At 40.9% G+C, this 24,807-nt stretch overlaps 1 protein-coding gene across 10 annotated transcripts in view; it reads right to left on the minus strand.

The window, feature by feature from the left end:
• The window catches only part of DZIP1L (DAZ interacting zinc finger protein 1 like), a 43,365-nt gene that overhangs the window by 16,743 nt on the left and 1,815 nt on the right, over nucleotides 1-24,807 (minus strand). For 7 of the 10 annotated variants that reach the window (XM_074312895.1, XM_019747871.2, XM_019747881.2 and 4 more), the window contains exons 2-7: nucleotides 17,514-18,095; nucleotides 13,396-13,465; nucleotides 10,301-10,419; nucleotides 9,315-9,476; nucleotides 7,445-7,573; nucleotides 1,155-1,217 (exon numbers count right to left, since the gene is read on the minus strand). In XM_074312895.1, the coding sequence (XP_074168996.1) occupies nucleotides 1,155-1,217; nucleotides 7,445-7,573; nucleotides 9,315-9,476; nucleotides 10,301-10,419; nucleotides 13,396-13,465; nucleotides 17,514-18,014 (1,044 nt within the window). In that variant the 5' untranslated portion in view covers nucleotides 18,015-18,095. Of the gene's footprint in view, nucleotides 1-1,154; nucleotides 1,218-7,444; nucleotides 7,574-9,314; nucleotides 9,477-10,300; nucleotides 10,420-13,395; nucleotides 13,466-17,513; nucleotides 18,096-20,857; nucleotides 20,964-23,622; nucleotides 23,736-24,807 lie in introns of those variants that run through there. The other 3 variants (XM_019747844.2, XM_019747860.2, XM_019747819.2) reach the window with 2 other exon arrangements.

Genomic DNA, 24,807 nt, shown 5'->3' on the forward strand with positions numbered 1-24,807 from the left:
CAGGGACCTCTGAGAGCCCCGTGTCTCTGAGGCCTGCACCTGTAGGCAAATGCTAGTCGGGCTTTCACCTGAAGTAGGGTAGAGGGTTTCCAGACCTGGGCAGGTGGCTTTCTAACAAGACTTACTCTCCAGCTGTGCCTGAGGAGAAGTAAGAATTGAATGCAGGCCCCTAAGATCAGGACAAAAGGGCTCTCTGTCAGTTGTGGCCACCCAGTTGGGTAAGGTGAGGTCAATCAAAAATCATCAAATGGATGTTTTTAGGTGAAAACAAAAGGTGAAGAAAATGTGGAAACATGCTTCCTCTGGTGTAAGAGCAGAGAGAAAATGAGACTATTTATTTATATTTGCATAAAGAAACTCTAGAAGAGTATGCAAGAAAACAATAAAAGTGGTCACCTGTGTGTGCGGGGGGCGGGGGGGGGACAGGTAGCTGGAGATGAAGTGGAAGTGAGACTTCACTCAGTGGACCTTAAGACATTTCTTCTGCTTTTGGAATGAATTTGAATGTATTTCCCATTTTAAAATGTTTAAAATAAAACCATCAGAGGGGGTTACTGGAGTGGGAGTGGCCACTATGTGTTCAACTCTGATCTAAGCAGTTTCATCTTCTGAGCTCTCTGCAGGCACAACCTGGGGCTCTGGACAACTGGCTTCCTCTTCAACTTGCCTCCTCCTCAGGGGCATTTTTATCGAAGCTGTTCTCTCTGCCCTGAGGTCTACTGGTCTCTGTTCTCTGGGCTCAGTATCTGAACCCTTCCATTAGGGCTCCCCCTGAACCATCACTGAAGTTCACAGCCATCTATTTCTCTCCTGGGTAGGATTTTAAAGAAGGACCCAAGCACAAAATGACCAGACAATTCATCTGAGGTTTATAGTACAACCCTCCTTGGGGGACCTGAAGAGGTCACTGCTGAGAGGATCACAGAGTAAAGGATGTGTTGGATTCAGAAGAGAAGACCTGACACCACTGTTCCTGGCCAGGGAAGCTGCTGTCTGGGGAGCTGACTCTTCTGTGTATTGATGAAGGTCAGCATCTAGGAACAGTATCAGCAACAAAATATCTGCCAACCAATTCAAGGTGCAGGGACATACAGTGTACTGAAAGGTGAGAGGAGGTCACAGGAAGCAAGCTCCCCAGACCCAATGACAGCTACCTCTCTTTTCTGAGCTGCATGCTCTTCCTGCATGTCCTTCATTTTTCTCTTCCATTCTGTCTTCTGAAAAAGATTAAAAGATTTAATGGGCCCATCTAGGTAGTAAAATATATTCTAAAATTATAGGAATTTAAAAGTATTACCTCATGATTAGGCAGACAGAGAAGTAAAAAGAATGGAAAGCCCAGACAAAGATGGAGGAAAAACATGGAATCTTAGGGGGGCAGGCAGTGTGATAGATTATTGATTAATGTTGTTCAAACAAGTAGCTAGCTGCCTGAAAAACAAAAGAAAAGAAAACTGTGAACTTGAATCCTTATTTCATATCTTAAACCAAAATAAGTTCTAGGTGAGTCAAAGATTTTTAACATAAAAACTAGGAATGACTGTCAGCAAGATGATAGAATGGGAGGTTCCAGCTCTCAAACCACCCACAGGTGAGAACATCTTTATGGGGACCCTGAAATCCAGCTGAGAGGTTCCAGTACCTCAGTGGAGCAAAAATTCTGAGAATAGACACATTGAAGAGAAGAAGAACAGTTTCACATTACCTGCATTGCCCCTCCCCCAAGGCAGCACAGCTCAGTGACAAGAGATCCCCTCAACCCACAATTTTTCCAACAAGGGAAAGTGAACGTGAGCACCCAACGGCCCCAGCCTTGAGGATGCTGCCCAGGAAGCCCACTTCTGTCTCACCCAACCCAGAACTGAGGAAATCAGCATGGCTGAGTCAGCTTGGGGCACTGGTACACAAATCTCAACAACTGGCCATGGATCCCATTGTCTGCTTATGGATACCAAAAGGTGTGGACAAGAGAAAAGGTAGAAGTGTCAAGTACTTGTAGTCAATTGAAGTTAAGTTGTTAGCAACTTAAAATAAACTGCTGTAACTATAAAATGTTTTATGTAAGTCTCATACTAATCACAAAGAAAAAGCCTGTAGCAGATAAGCAAAACATAAAGAGAAAGGAATCAAAGCAAACCACTACCAAAAAAAAAAAAAAAAAATCATCAAATCCCAAAAGAAAACAGCAAGAGAGAAAGGAACTAAGTAACTACAAAAAAGTCTGAAAACAATTAACAAAATGGCAATAGTATGTCCTTACCTATCAATAATTATTTTAAATTTAAATGGAGGAAATTCTTTAATCAACAAATGTAGAGTGGCTAAATGGTTTTTGTTGTTTTTTGAAAAAAGATCCAACTATATGCCACCTACAAGAGACTCGCTTTACCTTTAAGGATATACACAGGCTAAAACTGGAGGGACGGGAAAAGATATTTCATGCAAATGGTAACCAAAAGAGAACAGCAGTGGCTATACTTATATCCAGACAAAATAGACTTTAAGTCAAAAACTGTCACAAGAGACCAAGAAGATCATAATGTAATGATAAGGGATCAATTCATCAAGAGGATGTAACAATTATAAAGATACAGGTACCTAATATCAGAGCACCTAAATATATAAAGTAAATACTAACTGAACTGAGGGAGAAATAGACAGCAATACAATAATAGTAAAGGACTTTATTAGCCCACTTTCAACAATGGATATATCATCCAAGCAGAAAATCAGAAAGGAAATAGCAGCCTAGAACAGAAGCACTATATTCCAAATATTCCTAAGAGACATATACAGAACAATTTCACCTTAAAATAGCAGAAAACACTCTCTTCTCAAGCACACAAGGAACATTCTCCAGAATAGATCATACATTAGCCCATAAAACAAGTCTAACCAATTTAAGACTAAAATCATATCAAGTTAATCTTTTCCAATCATGATTCATTGAAACTAGAAATCAATAACAGGAGGGGAACAGGAAAATTCACAAATATGTGGAAATTAAACAACACAACATGCTCCTAAATAAATAATGGGTCAAAGAAGAAAACAAGAGGGAGACAAAATAAATATCTTGTGTCAAATGAAAATGGCAACACAATATACCAAAACTTATGAGAAGCAGTAAAAGAATTCTAAGAGGAAAGTTTAGTAATAAACTTCTATATTTGGTAAAGGTCTCAAATAAACAACCAAACCCTACACCTCAAAAAACAAATTAAGCCCAAAGTTAGCAAAAGGAAGGAAATAATAAAGATTAGAGCAGAAATAAATGAAATAGAGAATGAAAAAAAATAGAGAAGATCAACAAAACTAAGGTTGGTTTTTTGAAAAGTAAACAAAATTGACATATCCTTAGCTAGACTGAGAGAGAGAGAAATCTCAAACAAGTAAAATCAGAAATTAAAGTGGAGACATTACAACTGATACTACAAAAACACAAAGGATCACAAGAGACTACCATAAACAATTATACGCCAACAAACTGGATAATCTAGAAGTGGATAAATTCCTAGAAATATGCAATCTAGCAAGAATGAATCATAAAGAAATTAAAAAATCTAAACAGACCAATAATGAGTAAGGAGATTGAATAGGTAATCAAAAATCTCCCAACAAAGAAAAGTCCAGAACGATATAGCTTCATTGGTAAATTCTACCAAACATTTAATGAATGAATGATTTTTTTTTTCAAATTCTTACCAAAAATTGAAGTGAAAAGAACACTTCCAAACTCATTTTATGAGGCCAATATTACTCTTATCAAAACCCAGACAAGGATACTACCAGAGAAAACAATCACAGGCCAATATCCCTGATGAATATAAATGTAAAAATCCTCAATAAAATACAAGCAAACCAAATTCAATGGCACATTAAAAGGATCATACACTATAATCATGTAGGATTCATCCCCAGGATGTAAGAATGGTTCAACATACACAAGTCAACAAACATACACAAGTCAATAAATGTGATACACCACATTAACAGAATGAAGGATAAATCATACGACTACCTTAATAGATATAGAAAAAGCATTTGACAAAATTCAACATTCTTTCAAGAAAAACACCGTCAACAAATAGGGTATAGAAGGAACAAACATACCTCAAGATAATAAAGACTATACATGACAAGCCTACAGCTAACATCATATTCAACAGTGAAAAGCTGACCACATTTTTTCTAAGACAAGGATGCTCATTCTCACCATTTCTATTTAACATAGTGTTGCAAGTCCTTCCCAGAGCAATCAGGTAAGAAAAGAAATAAAAAGCATCCAAATTGGAAAAAAAGAAGTAAAAGTATCTTTGTTTACAGATAACATAATCTTATATCTAGAAAACCCTAAAGACTCCACCAAAAAAACAAAACAAAACAAAAAACTGTTAGAACTAATAAACAAATTCAACAACATTGTAGGATACAAAATCAGCATGCAAAAGTCAGTTGTGTTTCTATACACTCACAGCAAACTATCTAATAAATAAATTAAGAAAACAATCCCATTTAAAATAGCATCAATAACATTAAAAACCTAGAAATACATTTAAACAAAGAGGTGAAATATCTGTACACTAAAACATAAAACATCAATTACAGAAGCTGTTAAAGTCACAAATAAGTGGGAAGATATCCTGTGCACATGGATTGGAAGAATATTGTTAAAATGTCCATACTGCCCAAAACAATCAATGTAATCCTCTCAAAATTCAAATGGCATTTTTCACAGAAATAGAAAAAACAATCCTAAAATTCACATGGGCCAAAAAAAGACCCCAAATAACCAAAGCAATGTTGAGCAAAAAAATAAAACTGGAGGCATCATTTCCTGCTTTCAAAATATATTGCAAAGCTATAGTAATCAAAACAATATGTTATTGGCATAAAACAGAAGGGAACATAATACAGAACCAAGAAATAACCCCACACATGGACAGTCAACTAATCTTCAACAAAGGAACCAAGAATACAAAATAGGAAAAGGATAGTCTCTTTAATAAATGGTGTTGGGAAAAATGAATGTCCACATGCAACAGAATGAAATTGGACCAATATCTTCCACCATACACAAAAATCAATTCAAAGTGGATTAAAAACTTGAATGTAAGACCTGAAACTGTAAAATGCCTTGAAGAAAATATAGGGGAAAAGCTCCTTGACATTGGTATTGACAATGATTATTTTGGATGACACCAAAAGCACAGGCAACAAAAGCAAAAAAAAAACGAGTGAGACTGCATCAAACTAGAAAGTTTCTGCATAGCAAAGGAAACAATCAAAAAATAAATAAAAAGGCAATCAATGGAATGGGAGAAAATATTTGCAAACCATGTATCAACAGGTATATGAAAACGTGCTCAACATTATTAATCAGCAGAGCAATGCATATTAAACCATAGTGAGATATCACCTCGCATCTGTTGACATGGTTATTATTAAAAAAAAAAAAAAAGATAACAAGTGTTGGCAAGGATGTGACGAAAAGGGAACACTTGTACACTGCTCGTGGGAATGTAAATTGGTACAGCCACTATGGAAAACAGTATGGAGGCTCCTCAAAAAATTAAAAACAGAGTTAATAAGTTTCTCTGGGTAGCTCCCATGTATACATGAGGTATACATGTGAATAAACTTTGGGTTGTTTTTCTCTTGTTAAAAAAATTAAAACTAGAATTACCAAATAATCCAGCAATCCCACTTCTTAGTACTGATCCAAAGGAATTGAAATCAGGATCTCATAGAGATACCCATACTCCCATGTTCACTGCAGCATTATTCACAATAGCCAAAATATGGAAACCTAATAATTGATCTACAGATGAATGGATAAAGAAAATGTGGTATATACATACACTGGAATATTATTCAGCCTTAAAAAAGAAGAAAGTCCTGCCATTTGCACCAACATGGATGGCTCTAGAGGACATTATACTAAGTGAAATAAGCCAGACACAGAAAAACAAATAGTGTATGATTTATTTATATGTGAAATCTAAAATAGTCAAACTCATAGAAACAGAGAGTAGGATGGTGATTGCCAGGGGCTAAGAGGATGAGGATATCAGGAAGTTATGGTCAAAAGTTATGGTCAAAAGTTGGTTATGCAAGATACATACACTGTATTGTATACTTAAAATTTGCTAAGAAGGTAGATCTTATGTTAAGTGTTATTACCACATACAAAAAAAATAACAATCATCATCATCATCATAATAAAGAGGGTGGGAGGAAACTTTGGAGGTGATGGATATGTCTATAGCCTGATAGTAGTGATAGTTTCATGGGTGTATACTTATCCCCAGACTCATTGGGTTGTATATATTTAATATGTACAGCTTTTTTACATGTCAATCATACCTCTCAATAAAGTGGTATGAATGAATGAATGAAGCCATAAAATTACTAAAAGAAAATATAGGAATATTTTAAATCTCAGTGACCATAAATTGATCAAAAAGATTGATAATTTGATAATTTTGACCACATAAATGTTATCAATTTTATATGACCAAATCCATGATAAACTGAGTTGAAGGACCAATAGAAAAGTGGGGAAAATAGCCACAATGAGAACACAAATGGTTGGTAGGGTTACTTTCCATGTATTGCACAAACTCACAAATTGGTAAGGAAATCAATAGAAAAATAGGCAAAGGATATAAATAGAGTTCATAGAAAAAGAATGGCCTTTTAAATCTGACACTTGTGAAACATCAAGCAGTGGAAACACTTTACTGCTGAGTGTTAGTTAGACATTAATCTCTTTCTTAACAGTCTTGGATAGCAGAAACAGAAGCATATGATTTAATGATCATGTCAATTGTCTTTCCTTGCCATGGAGTTATCATAACTGGACTATTCTAAGATTCACCTAGTGGTGGCCAGAGCTACCTCCTACCAGCTTGTGAGAGTGGATTGTGCACAAATCTTCCCAATTCCATGCTCAGTAACCCCACATTAGTAGCATGAAATCAGCCATGGTGGGAATAGTCACATCACAGAAAATAGCAAATACAACAAATCGAAGATTTTTTTGGTTCCAGAGAGCCAATTGTTAAATATGTACCATCACACCACTAAATCCATCCCAAATATGTATCTTCAAATCCAGAAGGTTATCATGCTTTCTAAGAGCTGTTTTCAACTAGGTTGGAGTCAAAATGAGGGCAAAGGTGTCCAATGAGAGACACAGCTGGGTGTATTTTGAAAAAGATCCCGGGCGTATCTGGTATTGCACATATGCATACCACCAGCCTCACCTGAGGACCACAAGAACCCTATTCTATGCTTTCATACATTGGCAGAAGGTCTAAAAATACAGAACTCTGATGTCTTTCAACTTCCCTAAAACCAACAGCAAAAATGAGAAACTCTGTTAGAAGACAACATGATTATTGGCTGGCTCTGGGAAGAGTGGCAGTGGCGATCGGCTCACCTGGATTTCCATCTTCTCCCTCAGGTGCCGGAGCTCCTGTGCCTGCCTGAGGCGCTCCTCAGACTCCTCATCCCGCAGAGACCCAAGGTTGGAGCCCATCATACTGTGGGACTGCAGTGCCTTTAGTTTCTGAAAAGGCCAGGGCATAGTTTTATTAAGGTGAAGATTGAATCACGATGTTGTCATTTATACCTTGAGCAGTGTCAGAAAGGCACACCTACCCCAACCACAAACCCCCAACTTGTCCTCACTAGATATCTGCATGCCTGCAAATATTCACACAAGTCTGCGTTCCCCTTCTCCGGGGTTCTCCTGAGAGCTCAGGCCTTGCACAGGAGAAGCAAGATCCCAAGAAAGAACAGAAAATGGACTGTCTCACAGAGTGGTTTACAGTCACTCTAAATGGAACCTTATCTGTTTTTCCCCCAGAATTTTTAAAAATATAGTAACAATTTGGTTCCTATCCTTTAATAAAAGTAAAATAATAAAATGTCAGGTGAGAGAAGACAGGAATTAGACACACAACGTAAGTACATAAGCAATCTTATAGGGTAAAAGAAAAAAAATGGATGTTCCAATTTAGGAGAATGTGATCCAAGTTAAAAGGAAACCATGGATGGTAAGAATTATGTCCTCATTTACCAAAACTCAGAATTTCCTAACCAAAAGTAACCCTTCGACTCTTGATGAGGTGGTTTTTGAACAACTCTATATTCAAATCAATACCTATCTATCAAATGTCTAAAGAAACACACACACACACACACACACACACCCCTCATTTCAACCCCTCTGCCTTCCATCCTCAGCTTTCCATCTCAGATTGAGATGATGCATCACCCAAGACTCCAAGCATATCCTATGACAATCCCCTTCTGGAAAAGTTGTCTAGGTTTCTTTAGGCAGAATGTGGAATGACTGTGAGAAATATTATTTGATAGTTCATTTTCAAAAACAAGAAAAGATTTTCCTTGGTGTTAGGAGGACCCATAGGAGATAAATACATTCTGAAAATATTTTTCCTCTGATACAACTTTAGTTATACAAGTTTATATGGGAAAATACAGTCTAGGGATAACTATAATAAGGTGTTTTTGAATAAACTTAGTAGTATATCCAGTAGAAAACCAGGGGCTTAGACGTTTAAAGAGCTAGGTTCAAAGCCCAGCTCCATCTCTCAATAGCTGTGTGACCTTGGGCAAGTTAGGTGGCCTCAATGTCTTCACCTGTAAAAGAGGAATGTTAATAGCTTTCTTTTTTTTAAAAAAAAAAAAAGAACTTTAAAAAATAAATTAATAAACTAATGACATACCTACTTTGAGAATGTTATGATTATTTGGTTGTTACGATGATTAAAAGTTAGTATATATAAAGTGCTCTGCACAGGGGCTAGAAAACAGTAAAGATAGTCAGTAAATGTTAGTGATTATGTGTGACCACCACAAACCCCTGCCACACAGCTAGCACTCAGCAAATATTTATTTATTAAATATTTATTTATTTAAATTTTTCCTCATTTCTGTCCAGTGGTGAAAGCCCTTTGCAAAAATAAGGATACTATCTAGGGAGTTCTCACTATATACCAGACAATGTTAAGTGTTATCAATGTGCTAATTTAACTCTTTCAGCAACCTATCTTACACAAAAGAAACTGAGGCACGGGAAGGTTAAGTAATTCACCCAAGGTCACACAGCCAATATGTGATAAAGCAAGAATTCAATCCCAGGTACTGGCCTCTGGTATCTGGCCTCACAGTGTATTAGCCCCCAATGGCAGAGGAAATAAAACTAGTACAAACCATGAAATGAATTTTAAGAAGAAGCAGATTTTCAACAACAGAACTTTTAAAATCCTTTTATGGGGGAGTACCTCTTCCAGCGTAGAGTTATGGTTGGCAACACTTTTAAATTCATCCCAAAATAATTTTTTTAGCTTGTCTATTTCCCCATATAGCTTGGCCCGCTCTTTTTCTTTCCATTCATCAAATTCTTTCTTAGCTTCCATGTCCCTCTGACGAGTGATCTCTGCTTCCTACAAAGAAAAGAACAATTGAATCATTAAATCCACATTATGGCAAACATTTACTGAGAAACTGCTAGGGCCCCTCGTCCCGTGCAAGTCGCTATGGAGACCCAAAGAACATTTATCCCACAGTCCCCACTGTTTGGACTTGGAGTGGGCCAAGTCTTATTTGAAGTGTAAAGTCACTTGAGGATAAGTATCAGGTCTTTTCTCTCTATTCTTCACAATGCCTGGCATAACTGGTGCTCAATAAATGCATGCTAAGGGAATGAATGATGAAGGAAGGAAGGAAGGAAGGAAGGAAGGAAGGAAGGAAGGAAGGAAGGAAGGAAGGAAGGAAGGAAGGAAGGAAGGAAGATAGGAAGGAAAGGGAAGGGGAGAGAAGGAGGGAGGGAGGGAGGGAGGGAGGGAGGGAGGGAAGGAAGGGAGGGAGGGAAGGAAGGAGGCAAGTTTATGTATTTTCATTTTACAAATACTTACTGAGTACCTCCTCTGGGCTGGATTCTAGAGCTTTCGGAATAGGACCCAGTCTTTGTCCTCAAAAACTTAACTAAAAGTGTAGTGTAAGCAGTTAAAATTCAGGCTCAAATGCCCTCCGAAGGTGCTGAATAATGCAGGAAAGTGCAACTCCCTGCTCTGTTTTTGGCCAGACCAGTCTGGCAAATAACTGAATTTTCCTTTCCAGACTACCTAAAATCATTTGCCACATTCAGGAAGATGCCATCCTAGCTGTGACTCCCAAGTCCAGGAAACCAGCCAGACTGTTGGCCCTGTAGGACACCTGGGTTGTCCCTGACCGAGTCTCCGTCCGGACATTTCCTCTTGATGCCCACCTGGAGCTGCCGCTGCCTCTCAGCCTCCCGCTGGGCTTCCAGCTCTCCTTGGGTCCACTTTAGCTTGGCTCGCAGCTCTTCTAACACCTCCTCCACTGGCTGCTCCTGCTTCTGTTTTCCTGTGGGGTCCATGCAAAGAGAGTGACCAGTTTAAGTAGAAAAGTCAGTGGAGTATTGATCCTCACCTATGTAATCAATCACACACACCTTAGTCTGAGAGCAGCTTTGCCATTTACCTTGTACATTGACCTTGGGTAAATGATATAACCTCCAACCCTCAGTTTCCCCAAACTGGAAAATGGAGAGAATAATAGTGCCTAACTCAGAGGTTTGCTGCGAGGATGCACACTGCTCAGCATAGTGCCTGGCATGACAGCTCAATAAATGTGAACAACTGTTGTCATTTCAAATAACTAGTATGACAGGACTGACACATGAAAATGTGAATGCGAAATTACCAGAGCAACAGAAGCAGGATACCAAATAACATGTACACGCTGATTGTTAATACAAAGATCCTACCTACATGTATCCTGACAGCAATCAGGGAAGACTTTAAAACGATGAAAATAATTGTTGTTTTAAGTTCACTTTTTTCAATAATATAATTTAAACATATGATTTTAAATTTCAAATGGAAGAAAGGCAATGGGCATTATGAAAAAAGGCAATGTGCATTTAGCCAAGATTGCTTTAAGTGTATAATTTAAATTTTTTAAGTTAAAAAAAAAATAACAAGACAAACAAAGAAACAAAAACTCATTGACACAGACAATAGTTTAGTGGTTACCAGAGGGTAAGGGGAGAGAGAGGATAGTAGAAGAGAGTAAAGGGGTCAAATATATGGTGATGGAAGGAGAACTGACTCTGGGTGGTGAGCACACAATGTGATATATAGATGAGGTATTATAGAAATGCACGCTTGAAACCTATGTAATTTTACTAACTATTGTCACCCCAATAAATTTAACTTAAAAAAAAGATTCAGAATGAATTATAGGAGCGCATTCTAACTAAACCACATACTGATAAAGCAAGAGTTAAGGGTTAGTGAAAAAGATACCAATTGTACTTGCACATTTGTTGCTTTTGAAAGCACATTTAGTGATTACTAGATAAGTGGTACTACTGTTCTTAAAACTCTAAGCCTTTCTTTGAAAAGAGATAGGGCTTTTCTCAGATTGGACTTTTTGGAAAGCAGCTTTTTTAAAAGCAACTTTTAGATGCAGTAGAAATTAATTTGGTTTAATAAAGTGATTTGAGGTGAGTGTGGAATAGAAGAGCTGGGGTATCCGAGAGGCCGGCTGCCTGAGAATAAAAAGGTCATGAACATTAGTGTAGCTAAGTAGTCTTAAGAACATATCTTCCCCCTCCTTACAGCCCTTTACATTAAGGAATGTGCACAAAGATTTACATACAAAAATTTAGGTCATCATATGATTTATCATAGGAAAATTTTTGAGTAACCCATCATAAAGTAATTCAATTGTGAAATAAATTATGATAGCACTATGATGGGAGACTATTCAGCCATTAACAATCATGTTTTCAAAGATGATTTCATAACATTGGAAAATATGATATATTTTTTCTTTTCTGTGTATGTGTCATATATTCTTAATTGAATATAAGCAACAGTCAAAATTGTACACTATATGATTATATATGTATACAGAAAAATAATGATAGAGAATACACCAGAATATTAACTGCAGGTGATACTGTCTGTGTATTTACTTTCTCCTTTCTATCTTTCTGTATTTAAATTTTCTATATGACAGGCATTTTTTATACCTACATATAATATAAAATTTACAATTTTAACCATTTTTAAGTGAATAGTTCAGTGGTATTAAATACATTCCTAATGATGTGCAACCAGCACCACCATCCATTCTCATAACTCTTTCATATTGTAAAACAGAAACTCTGTACCCATTAAACAAAGCTCCCATTCTCCCTTCCCCCCAGCTCCTGCCCCTCACCATTCTACTTTCTGTTTCCATGAATTTGACAATTTTAGGTAAAATCATACAGTATTTGTCTTTTGTGACTTACTTGGTTCAATTAGCATAATGTCCTCAAGGTTCATTCATGTTGAAGCACATGTCAAAATTTCCTTTCTTTTTAAGGGTGAATAATATTCCACTCTCTCTATATGTATATACTACATATGTGTATATACATATATACATATACATACCAGATTTTGTTTATCCATTTATTTTTCAATGGACATTTGGGTTGCTTCCACATCTTAGCTACTGTGAATAATGCTGCTATAAACATGCTATACAAATATGTCTTTAAAGATATATACTTTTATCAGAAGAAAACTATTTAAGAAATGGAAAATATGTTTTTCTTTAGCAGCCTCCAATGCAGAACCAAGAATTAAATATATAAAAATGCTTAGTAACTAGGTAAATGGTGCTGTTTTAAAACTCTAAGTTAAAACTCTAAGTCTGTTCTTTGAAAAGGAAATTAAGGAAAAAGTTTTACTTAATGGGATTTTTATATTTATATTTTGATATCTATATGTATTTTGTTTGAATAGCTATTTCTTAATGAACCTCAAAAAATGGATATAAAGTAAGCAAATCTCTATACGTGGAAAACAAAGCCTTGCTACTCGTTTTGAAATTTGAAACAATAAAATTAAAGTGATAACATCATAATAAGCTCATGTACATAAAAAAGTCAAAGAACTGGTCTGACTACTCATTAAGCATCTTTAAGCTCATTCATAGTTAGCATCAGAGAAAAGCGGATTCACAGAAGCCTGGGAGGTAATGCCCAATCCCAGTAAAGGCCACTGAAACTCAGAGGGGCAAGCACTGACCATGGTCTCAAAGTAGAAAGGGACAAAGCTAAGACTGGAACCTACTTGTCTGACTCCCAGCCCCTTTTCTTTACACACATGTTCAGAAATCCTCCTATCCCCATGTGGGGATCCCCCATGGCAGACGGTGGGATCACCCCATCCTCACCTGTATGGTGAGGTTCTGAGGGCATCTTTAGGGGTATATGTGCACCCACTGACCACCACCCCAGGCCCTTCCTTCCACAGTCCCAAGGGGGACACCTGAACTCACCACCATGCCTGCGCTGGATGTGGCCCTGGAGAAAGGTAGCATTCATGAACGTCTTGTCACACAGATGGCACTACACAGAGGGAAAGTGGTAGAAAGTGCAGGATTAGATCACCTGAGTCTGCCTGGGATTCTCCCTATATCAAAACTCCTATTTCCTTGGAACCCCTGAGCTGCTTCATAAATGAAGAATTTCATTTACTGAGTAAGGCAATGGCGTTCAAGTCCTCCCCACCCCATCCCCCCAAAAAACATACGTATATTCTGAGCTTTAAAACACTACCAGTGCCCTAGGGAACTGCGAATACTGACTAGGTATTTGATGACACTAAGGAATTTTTGTTGGTTTTCCAGGGTGTGATGATGGTATTGTGCTTATGTTTAAAAGCGGGAGTCCTTGTCTTTTAGAGAAACATACTGAGATATTTACAGATGAAATCATATGTCTAATACACTCCAAAATAATCCAAGGGTGGGGAAAGTGGGTAGGAGAGCAGATGCAGTAACAATGGCCATGAGTTGATAACAATTGGGGTGGGTAGTGTGCAGATGAAGGTTCAGTACTTCACTCACTCTATTTTTGTATATGTATAAAATTTGCCAAAATGAAAAGGTTTTTAAAAAAGTACCAATGTCTAGGTCCCACCACAGGGTTGAGAACCACCAGAGCAGAGGATAGCGAATAACAGCATCTCTAATCCCACGGCAGTCTACTCAAGCATTTCAGACACTGCCAACCTATCGTATCTTTTCAGTGTATAACTTCAAAATTCTTCTAACACAGCTTTGAAGGCTGCCATTACTGGTCAAACAGAGTAAGAGGGCAGATTATTTGCAATCTTTACAGGGAAAGATGTGGGAAAATGTGACAGAAATTGCCAGTTGTCCCCCAATACCCATTTTCCCTTTTTCCTTAGCAATAGAAACCTTTAGCTGGTCATGAATCTAATGAGAATAAACACTAAATCCCAGCCTGCCTTGCAACCAGACGTGGCCATGTAACTAAATTCTGGCCAATGACATGGAAGCAGAAGTGCTATGTGCAACTTCTGGGAGGTATCATTAAAGAAAGACTCAGGGGGCGATCAGATGGCTCAGTTGGTTAGAGCATAAGCTCTTGTTGCCAGTTCAATTCCCACATGGGATGGTGGGCTGCACCCCCTGCAACTAAGATTGAAAACGGCGACTGGATTTGGAGCTGAGCTGTGCCCTCCACAACTAGATTGAAGGACAATGACTTGGATTTGACGGGACCTGGAGAAACACACTGTTCCCCAATATTCCCCAATTTAAAAAAAAAAAATAATTAAAAAGAAAGAAAGAAAGACTCAACACATTCTTCATCCTCCCTCCTCCTGCTGAAGAGAATGTGGACTCAAGATTGGAATTCAGGCAGCTGTCTTAGCCCATGAGGCAGAAGCCACGGGACAAGGCTAGCAGAGTCACACAAATGAGTTTCTAGTTGTCAGAAGGAATATGAGTTGGGTGGGGTGGGGAATATTTTATAAGGCATCCTATTCCAAATTATAAGCCCTTGCCCTCATCCCACCCTTCCCTGCTTCCCCATTCCCCCCTCAAGCAGCGCACTCACAAGCCAGGCACCTTAAGTCGGACAGCCACCACTGCCTTCAAGCTAAAATCCACACTCTACCATGGGATTCAAGGCTACCATGACCTTGCTCTCCTATCCTCTCCTGCCACATCTCTCACCACAGGCCCCCGCCCAAACCCCAAAGCCATCACACTGAGCACCCTTCTCACAGAGGCACCTCGGTTGCTTCTACCCCTAACACTCCTTTACAAAACTGTGCTCAACATTCAAGGCTCAGTTTAAACACCACCTCAGGAAGACTCCGCATCTCCCTCCTCTGTGCTCCCACCGCTCCTCAGGCATTTCTCTGACTTAACACTTTCTCCACCTGTTCATTTTTGGTGGTACAGTAGCCACTGCCTTTGGCAGTACAGAAAGCCCCAGCTTTCTTCTGGGAGTTACTTTCTTCCTTACTCTCAAGCCATGGGCTTCAGTTCACCCCCAGCTCTGGGGTGGAACATGTGACCTAGACCAAAGCCAATCAAAGCCCTTCATTCCCAGAGTCATGTGACTGGTTCAGAAATGGCTAGGAGACCCAAACATAAGAGACACACTGAAACACTGTCTGGGCTGCTGGGACAAAAGTAGGTCCTTGTCGTGCGGGGCGGCCTGCGGGATCTCTGCTCCCGCTCCCCATACAAGAACGCAGGATATGGTGAGGCCAAAAAGGAACTCCCACGGAGCCATAGATGGGGGAGTCATACCACTATATTCTCTCTGGTGGCACTATACTCTCACTGGAGGCTGGATTCACACTGTCCGCAAACCGCCATCCACACTTGCCAGCACAGCCGCCATCTTCTTGCTAGCCCCCATTCTTCTCCTCTCTCCTCCTTCTCTCTCTGCTAGCGTAGCCACAGCAGTTATATTAGTGGCCAATGGCTCACTGGTTACAGCTGACGGCCAACTAGCCACAGCTGATGGCCATGCAATCACAGTTGGCCATTTACTACCTGAGCCAACACCTTTCTATGTGAGGCCGAGAGCCTGGAAACTACTTTCTGGGGCTCTGCCCCCACAGTCCTCTATCATGTCAGCCTTAAACCTGGGAAAATGAGAAGTTGGCATTACAGTGACCCAACTTCCTACCACACAGACAGAGTCTTTCTTTCTCTGCAGCTCTTGGTATTTCTTCCTCAGTGTGGACTGAGGAAGAAATACCAAGAGCTGCAGAGAAAGAAACTAGATTCTGGTGCCATATGATTCTTGGGGCAAAACCACACTTGAGTGCCACCATAACTGTGGATTTTTCATTTAAATCAACCAATAAATTCCTTATTGGCTTAAACCAATTAGCTGTTTTGTTACTACTGAAGGATTCTGACCTTTTTTATCATAATTAACATTATATAAATTATATCAATTACCATTCTACGAATTAACATGGAATCCTAATGATTCCTTCTGTCCCACCCACCCCAAACCGTGAATTTCTTGAAAACCTGAACCAACATGACCTGTTCCTACGTCCCCAGAGTGTGGCACAGAGCCTGCCCACCATGACAATGCATTAAAGGGCAACTGTCCCCAATCCACATTCTCCGTGGAAATACATGCAAATGCTCAAATGCCGCTCTGGGTAACAGTCACTTGGTTGAATAATGGAGTCCCTTTTCCAGAATGGTCCTCACTCTACCAGCCCCTTGTCACACACTGATTACTTACACAAACACACACATACACACCACCCCTTTTACATATACCCTTACACGCCACACTCTCTATATGCACACACAAACCTCTCATACATACACATTCACACTCTCCATAAATGTACACATCCTTAGACACACATATATAGAGCCTTTATTCCTTCACACACCATAAATACCGTGTTTACCCGAAAATAAGACCTACCCCGAAAATAAGCCCCCGTTAAGATCGTCAGCCAGATGGACGCATTTTGTACATTATGATGATGTTCCAGAAGAAGATGACATGACTGTATTTGAATAAATGTAGATTGTTGTGCATGAAAAAAATAAAACATCCCCTGAAAATAAGCCCTAATGGAGCAAAAATTAATATAAGACCCAGTCCTATTTTCCGGGAAACACGATATATCTTTATATGCACACCTACACACACAGGCACACATTACACATCACACACTCTGTATATAAATACATACCATACACAGATGTACTCTGCAAATATTCACATGCACACATTAGATGCACACATATTCACACCTTCCTTAAGCACACACACACCCCATACATTCACACATGCACACACTAGACATACTCTATGCACACACATCCTTCATACACACACCCACCACACATATACACTCTCCATACACACACACACACACACACACACACACACACACACACACACACAGACTGTAGAACCTGATCAGATACCCTCGGGCTCTCTGGCCATGAGCAGTGTCTCTAAAATCTTGCTCCTAACCAGTGAGAATGGCCCAGAGTGGCCTCAGGTCCCAGAGGGTGGTGCTGCCCAGATGGCCTGGTGGCTGGATGCACAGCCCTCCCATTCACCCTGCCCTGCCAAGATTCCTCACCGTGTGGTAGCTGTGGGCACCTGTCTGCAGGAGCAGCTGCTGCAAGGTGCTGATCATCTTGCGACGCCGGCGGCTCTCCTCTCGCACACCCTTGAGCTCATCAGCCTGGCGGCCCAGCTCCTGCTGACCGCGCTCCTGCTGGCCCAGACTGGCCTGCAGCCGCGCCTCCAGCTGGGCAACACTGGCACTCAGGCAGTCCTGGCAGTGCAGCAGGTACTCTATGATGAGCTGTGCCAGGCGCAGCACCTTGAGCAGTGCTGGGTCCACAGGCTGCCCACAGCGGCTGCATGCCTCCCGGTCCATGTTGCAGAAGGTGACTCCAGCAATGTTCTCCTGCAGGGTGGCCACATCCAGCTCCCGGGCCACACGGTCCACATCCAGGGCGCTAATGCGCCTCCAGTCCATGCTCTCATTGCGAGGCTGGAACTTGAAGGTAGGGAGTGTGTAGGCCCCAAAAAGGGGACCACTGAGGCCCTCAGCAGTGGTAGCAGGGGACTGCATGGGTGAGGGAAGCCCTGGGCTGACCACTGCAGGAGGGTACCGCCAAGGCCACGGCAGCCAGCAAAGGAACTGAGAGAGGGCCTGGAAAATGAGAAGAGATTCCAAATTAGGCAAGGCATGTGGGCTGCATGTACCCTACACCTGGCCAGCAACAGCCTAAGTGGGGTGAGGTGAGGGACCTGAACAACAGCTGGAGTATGTGTGGTATGCACTGACGTGGCCAGAGCCATGGAAAGCAAGGGCGTGGGCTTTACAATAATAACACAGATGTGGATTCAGATCTTCAGCCTTGGACAAGTCCCTTCACATCTTTAAGCCTCCTAGGTACATTGGGGATCACGGGACTCACTTTGCAGGTTTGTGGTTAGCAAGGAGGCAGGTGAAGCACCCAGTCCAGTGCCTGGCATATAGTAGGTCCTCAATGAACATCCCCTTGCTCAAGTCCACGGCCAAAGGTCTTTGTCAGGGGAAAACTGTCAAATGTATAAGTAGGTCCTTCTGCAACCCTACATTGATCTCAGATAACGTCCAACAACTTGCCATGGGTGGCACAGCCACCTAATGTCCACAACATTCCCTCCTCTCCTCCTGCAACTACAAGATCATAGGGGACAGGGGTAGGCTACATTTCCCAGTTTTCCTGGCAGTAAGGTGTCATCATATGACTATGTTCTCTCTAGTGGAATGTGAGTGAAATGATGTCCAATACTGCTATTGAGGAGGGGGTGGGGGAGGGGGGCAGTGGTGCTAAAGAGAGTGGCCACGTCTCTGCACGCAGATTGTGCTCCATCCATGATGGTCTTTTTTCTCAAACCCAATTACAACTTATCCTACCAATAAACTCATACAGGTGTGCAAAGGTGCTTGTGCAAGAATTATCATTGTAGCATTGTTTGTAATAGCAAAGTATAAGAAAAAGTACCAGAAAGCAGAGAACAAAGTACAACAGGGGATATAAATGTTATCTCTATACAATGAAATACTTTGTGGTTATTGATGAAAATAAGGCAGCTTTACATGGAATACTGATCATAGATACTCATATACTCATAAACATACTTTCATTTCTGTTTAAATGATATAATCACATTAACGATAACTTGTGAAAATAAAGGAGCTATGTATATCTCATATATATATATATATATACCGTGTTTCCCCAAAAATAAGACCTAGCCGGACAATCAGCTCTAATGCATCTTTTAGAGCAAAACTTAATATAAGACCCGGTCTTACTTTTCTATAATATAAGACCGGGTCTTATATTAATTTTTGCTCCCAAAGACACATTAGAGCTGATTGTCCGGCTAGGTCTTATTTTCAGGGAAACACAGTATATATCTGATATCTATATCTAAATAGATATATCACATTAAAATGGTTGCCTATGAGGGAGGAGGAAAATGGGAGTGAATAAATGAATGCATGAGTAGAAAATGGATAGCTAGAAAGAGATAGGTAATAGATAGATAGATAGATAGATAGATAGATAGATAGATAGATAAAGATAGACAGGCCTTACACAGACCAATAATGATTACATATATATATATATATATATATATATATATATATATATATATATATGATTCTATTTGTTATTCATGTATAATCATAATTAAATAAAATACATACACTAAGTTGATTTTATATATATTATATATATTATATATAGTACATATATTATATATATATATATAGCTTCATAAGCATAGACTATGTCTAGAAAAATAAACAAGCTGTTAGCAATAGTTACCAGTTACCTCTGGGAATGGGAATGGAGGTTGAGGACCTTTATCTTCCACTTTCCACTTCTCTATACCATTCAAAGATCTTTGTATCCTCATCAATTACTTTTAAATTTTTTTAAAAGAAAAAGATATAATTTCTGCCCTTGAAAAACTTAGAATCTGGAGCAACAGACAGTACATGTGACGCTATTTAATCAAATTCTTTCTAGATCATGTCATTCAGATATTTAAATGCAATAGACAGTCAGAGAAGAGAAAGGTCATTGACCTCATAAAGGAGAAAGGCCTTGAAGAAATGATGGAGCTGGGTATGCAAAGAAGGGAAGGGCCTCCAGGAAAGGGCCTGACCTCCCTGAGCCCTGTTTTCATTTGGGAAAGGCGGTGATAGGCCTGCCCTACCTATCCCCCGGGTGCTGTGAGAACTGGAGGAGATACAAGGGAAAGGCACGCAGTACTAACACCAGCTGTGGTGCAGGAAGCACCAGCCTCTGTGCTAGTTACAAACTCTAAATACAAACCTACAAACAGCTATTAGCATTCCCATTTTACAAACAACTAAACTGATGTCTGCAGAGGTTCAGTGTCTTGCCCCAGGTAGGGAGGCCAGGGTTGAAATATAGTTAGAAGTACGTCTGGCTCCAAAGCTTGTGGACTGTGAACTCCCCAATATGATCCTTGAGGCTATTAGTCCTAAAAACTTGCTTTGAACAGATCATCACCACTTATCCCTCAAACTCATTCATTCACTCACTCCCCTCTCATTTACAGCATGACTACCTGGGCCAGGCCTAGTACCAGGCACTGGGGCAACCAAGGTGTATTCCTGGTTCAGTGTGGCTCCTTGTTGCCACAGTACTGAGTCTAAACCCTGGCTTGGTCTGGAAGACTGCCCACAGGATGCCACTGACCCACCTTTTCCATTTCATCTCCTATTCTTTCTTAGATACTCTTCCCCAACACATACGCCAAAAACAAAACTCTCCAGCCACAAACACCCAAGGCCATGAGGAGAAGACCAGCACATTTCTACTTAACACAGTGTGTTATTAAAAAAAAAAAAAAAGGCAGGGAGGCAGGTGAGATGATACTCACCATGCTCAACTTCAAGCTGCAACTGTGTCACCAGAGCCTCAGAAACAATTGCCACAACAAGCCGTGTCTTGGAACAACAGCAGGTTACCAGGCATGCTGTGGGCAAGGGTAACAGGACACCTGCTTCCTGTCCTCCTGAAGACCAGGAGCTCACCTGAGAATGCACTGTTTAACTATTTAAGCTTTGGCCTCAGATGTTTGCCCACAGTCCTCTCTCTAATAATATGACCAAAAACACTCCATCAGCAGCTCTCTCGGCTCTCCTCCCATCACTTTGAATGCTCCTGCCAGCCTCTCCCTCGAACAGTTTCACTCCTCCTTTAAGGCAGGGTGTGCCAGTGCCCCCATGATACTGTCCCGTTCACCCATGATGCATCTCTCCCTGCACACTCTCCTTGGAGATGAGCTCACACATAACCACAGCTTCATCTACCAAATCTATCTTACTGGCCCATCTGTCTCTTGGGACCATTAGACCAAAATTGCCATTACTGATAATACCAGAAATTATATATCCAAATTCCGATGCAGGAAACGTGCCAGGTATAAAAGGAACCACAGCATAAGTTTGATGATAAATGGCAACTGATTCTCCATCTTAGTGTCCAAAATACAATCAGGCAGCGATTCTCAAGTGTGGTCTCTGGACCAGCAGACCAGCATCACCTAGGACCTTGTGAGAAATGCAGCTCTCCAGATTTATTAATTCAGAACCACTGCTTTAGGGAGTGTTGGGACAGGCAGTGTTGGGGTTGTGGCAAAATGGCAGTGCATGACCTCTTTAAAAAGGACAGCCACCAATGAGCTTCAGCCATATAGGAATGAATGTGTTCCTCGGGCGCTAATTCCAAATTAATTAAGAAGATATTCAAAGACCTTTATGAACTGTTTCCAAACTACCTTTCTAGCTGCATCTCCACTTACCATATTATTTGCTGTCCACCCATTCTTATGTCTGGGCTACTTATTTATAGGCACTGTTTTTAAGTGCTTCGTAAAGAATAATTCGTGTAATCCTCAGAACACCGCCTTGAGGAGATACTATTATTATCTAAGCCACAAAGAAGTGAAGAAGCTTGTCCACAGGTACAGGAGGCAGGATCCAAACCCATGCCGCCTGGTTACTGAGTCTGAACTCTTAGCCCCTATGCCATGCTGCCTCTTGGTATAGAGGGCCCTCGGCCATATCCTTCTGCTCCTACTGAAGGTGAATGCATGCTTTCAAGGATTTGCTCATACATGATCGCTACCCAAATCCCTCCCAGGCCCACAGTCATAATTCCTGCCCCTCCCCAGAGCACGGAACATAAACTCCTTTAGTCACTCTCACCACATTCTGGTCTGACGTGCAGTAGCTGTGCAGCAATCATTCATCCATCCCATCAACAAATGATTCCTAAACCCGTACTAAGTGCCAGGCACTGTGATTGACACTCGGGATTAATGGTGATTCAGGCAACAGTTCCTGCCATTGTTAACAGAAAGAGTTAACAGTTCTGGAACTGTGTGCTCCACACACAGTTATAAGGCTTTACATGTATTATCTCAGTTAATTCTCACAACAACCCTGTATACAGATGAAGAAACTGAGAGGTGAACAAAGAGGGTGAAAGACTTTCCCACAATTACACAATTAGTAAGTGATGGTGTCTGGTCCACAGCTGGTTCTCCAGAAAGACAGAAAAATACACAGAAATTAGCCTACAGAGTGGCAAGTGCCAGGGTAGGAAGTAGGACGAGGTGCTATGGGAGCACCAAGAAGAGGCCATACCAGGACATTCTGTCTCCTTTCTCCCCACCCCCTCTCTCTCTGTGAGCTCCACGAGGGCTGAGACCTTCGCTTATTCACATCTGTTATACTCCAGCCCCTAGCATATTACCTGCAGCCCAGATTTCTACTGAACTGAGCAGAATTGCCAAAATCTTAGAATATCTGCCTCACATTTCTACATTCTTGGGGTCTTGGAGAAATGAGGCTATGAATAGCAAGAATTAAGTTATAGAATAAGAATGGAGGTAGGAGTCCTTAATTTGGACTCCTTGGAGAGCAATGCCATTCAGACTTAGTAAAATGGTTGATTTGTTGACAATCTATGGCCATAGCTTAATCCCATGTGCCACTAATGAAAGCTTAGAGCGCAGGAGCCCTTGTGGGTGGTTTTCAGTGAGAAGTCCCGGTGCCCACACTCGCTGTCAGGTTGTGGTCACAGCGTCCTAGCTTGCCGCCTGAGCAGCCCTAAAACCCTCACGTTGACACTGAGCACACTCTGTTAATACTGAGGGCCACAGCCCCAGTCCCAGCTATACAGAATTCTGAATTAGGGGTCTGATTTCATGAGGTTTTACCGAGCCCCAAAAGTATCGTTCCTGTCTCCCACTAGAACCCCAATTCTCCAATTCTCAGCAGTCCTACCATTCTGACATCAAAAGGTGAGCAGAACTGTGGGAATTTGATGAGTATGACAATGACAGCAGCCATCATTTATTAAGTATCTATGTGCCAGGCACTGTGCCAGCCTTAAAAAGTATTATTTCTAGTTGTCATACAGCTGGGTATGTAGCTTTGATTTGCCTCATCTGAAAAAAAATGTAAAAATTGAGGCTCAGAAAAGCTAAGGGACCTTCCCTAAGTCACTCAGCTACTATGTATGAAGCCAGGATTCAAATCAAATTCTGACTCCAAAGCTTTTGAATTATGCCAAACTACCTTCCAATGATCATGATGAAAATACATAAATTATTTCCCATTATAAAAATTACAGTACCTGAGATTTCTTGACCAAACTGCACAGACTGAAAGAGTTTACAGCAAATCACAACAGGATCAGGGCTAGAGGCCTTCAATTCTCCTTGTATCTCAGCAGACTCAACTCAGCAGCTTGTATCCAGGTTAGGATGGGCAGAAGACAAAGCCAGATGAGAATGCTGCAAGTTACCTAGAAACCACACACCCAGGAGGGCAGGAACACCCTGCCTTCTCCCGAATGAACTAGCAGCAGACTGTTTTTCCCATCTGGGAATAGGAACACAGGCAGAAATGACTCACTGTCATTAGGAAATCTGAAGCTGTGTTAACCATCCCTAGATGTTTCAATGGGGTCCAGGAAACTTCCCAATCCTAGACCAATGTCATAAGTTAATGGGAGCCAAAAAAACGATATTTATGCTAGCATTCCAACTTCATGGGTGAAGAGATCATTTCTACCTGGGGCAATCCTATAGCCAAGAGAGGAAGCCCATCTACCATCCTAGCTTTGCATATTCCCAGTGACAGGGTGTCCACACCTCTCAAGGCAGTCATCCCACTGTGAAGCAATTCCTGGAGACTTTATGGTTCTGAAACCTGCCCACCTATAATCTGTCAAAGATAACTTCCACAAAATATACCAAACAGCTGATTTTTAAACAAAATCCTGGCTGACTTTTTAATATAAATTGACAGCTAGAGTACACTACTACCGCTGCCATCTTCCTGTCTCTTCTGCTTCTTCAAGAATGAAGCCAAGAGAAGCACACAGAGAGAAACAAGCTTCCATGGTTTCTGCCAGGCAATCATTTACAAGCCTGCCCTGGCTCCCAACTAATTTCAGTGGTGCCTGCCCCAGGGAGCTCGGGCATGTCATTAGTGCTAATTGTTGTGGCTGCCAAGGTAACCTTCACAGAGTTTGCAAACAGGCTGTGCACACACCACAGGCAAGGGAGCGGGGGAGACCCCAACAGAGATGAGTGCGACCCAGGAGCTCTCCCGGAGCACTGCCGTTACAGACCTCAGACTTCTCTGATTCTGTTGTTTTCTAAAGGAAGGAGTCCACCTTTCCACTCTTTCTTTCCCTTTGTGGGAGCTGCCCCCAATTCCAGCACAGAGAGAGAGAGACAGATCTACCCCTCTAGGCACACAGCTCTCCCTTATAGCTGGCCTCCATTCCCAGAAACCTTAAGGAGATATTTTT

The sequence above is a fragment of the Rhinolophus sinicus genome, linkage group LG10 (assembly GCF_036562045.2).
Source record: "Rhinolophus sinicus isolate RSC01 linkage group LG10, ASM3656204v1, whole genome shotgun sequence".
NCBI lineage: Eukaryota > Metazoa > Chordata > Mammalia > Chiroptera > Rhinolophidae > Rhinolophus > Rhinolophus sinicus.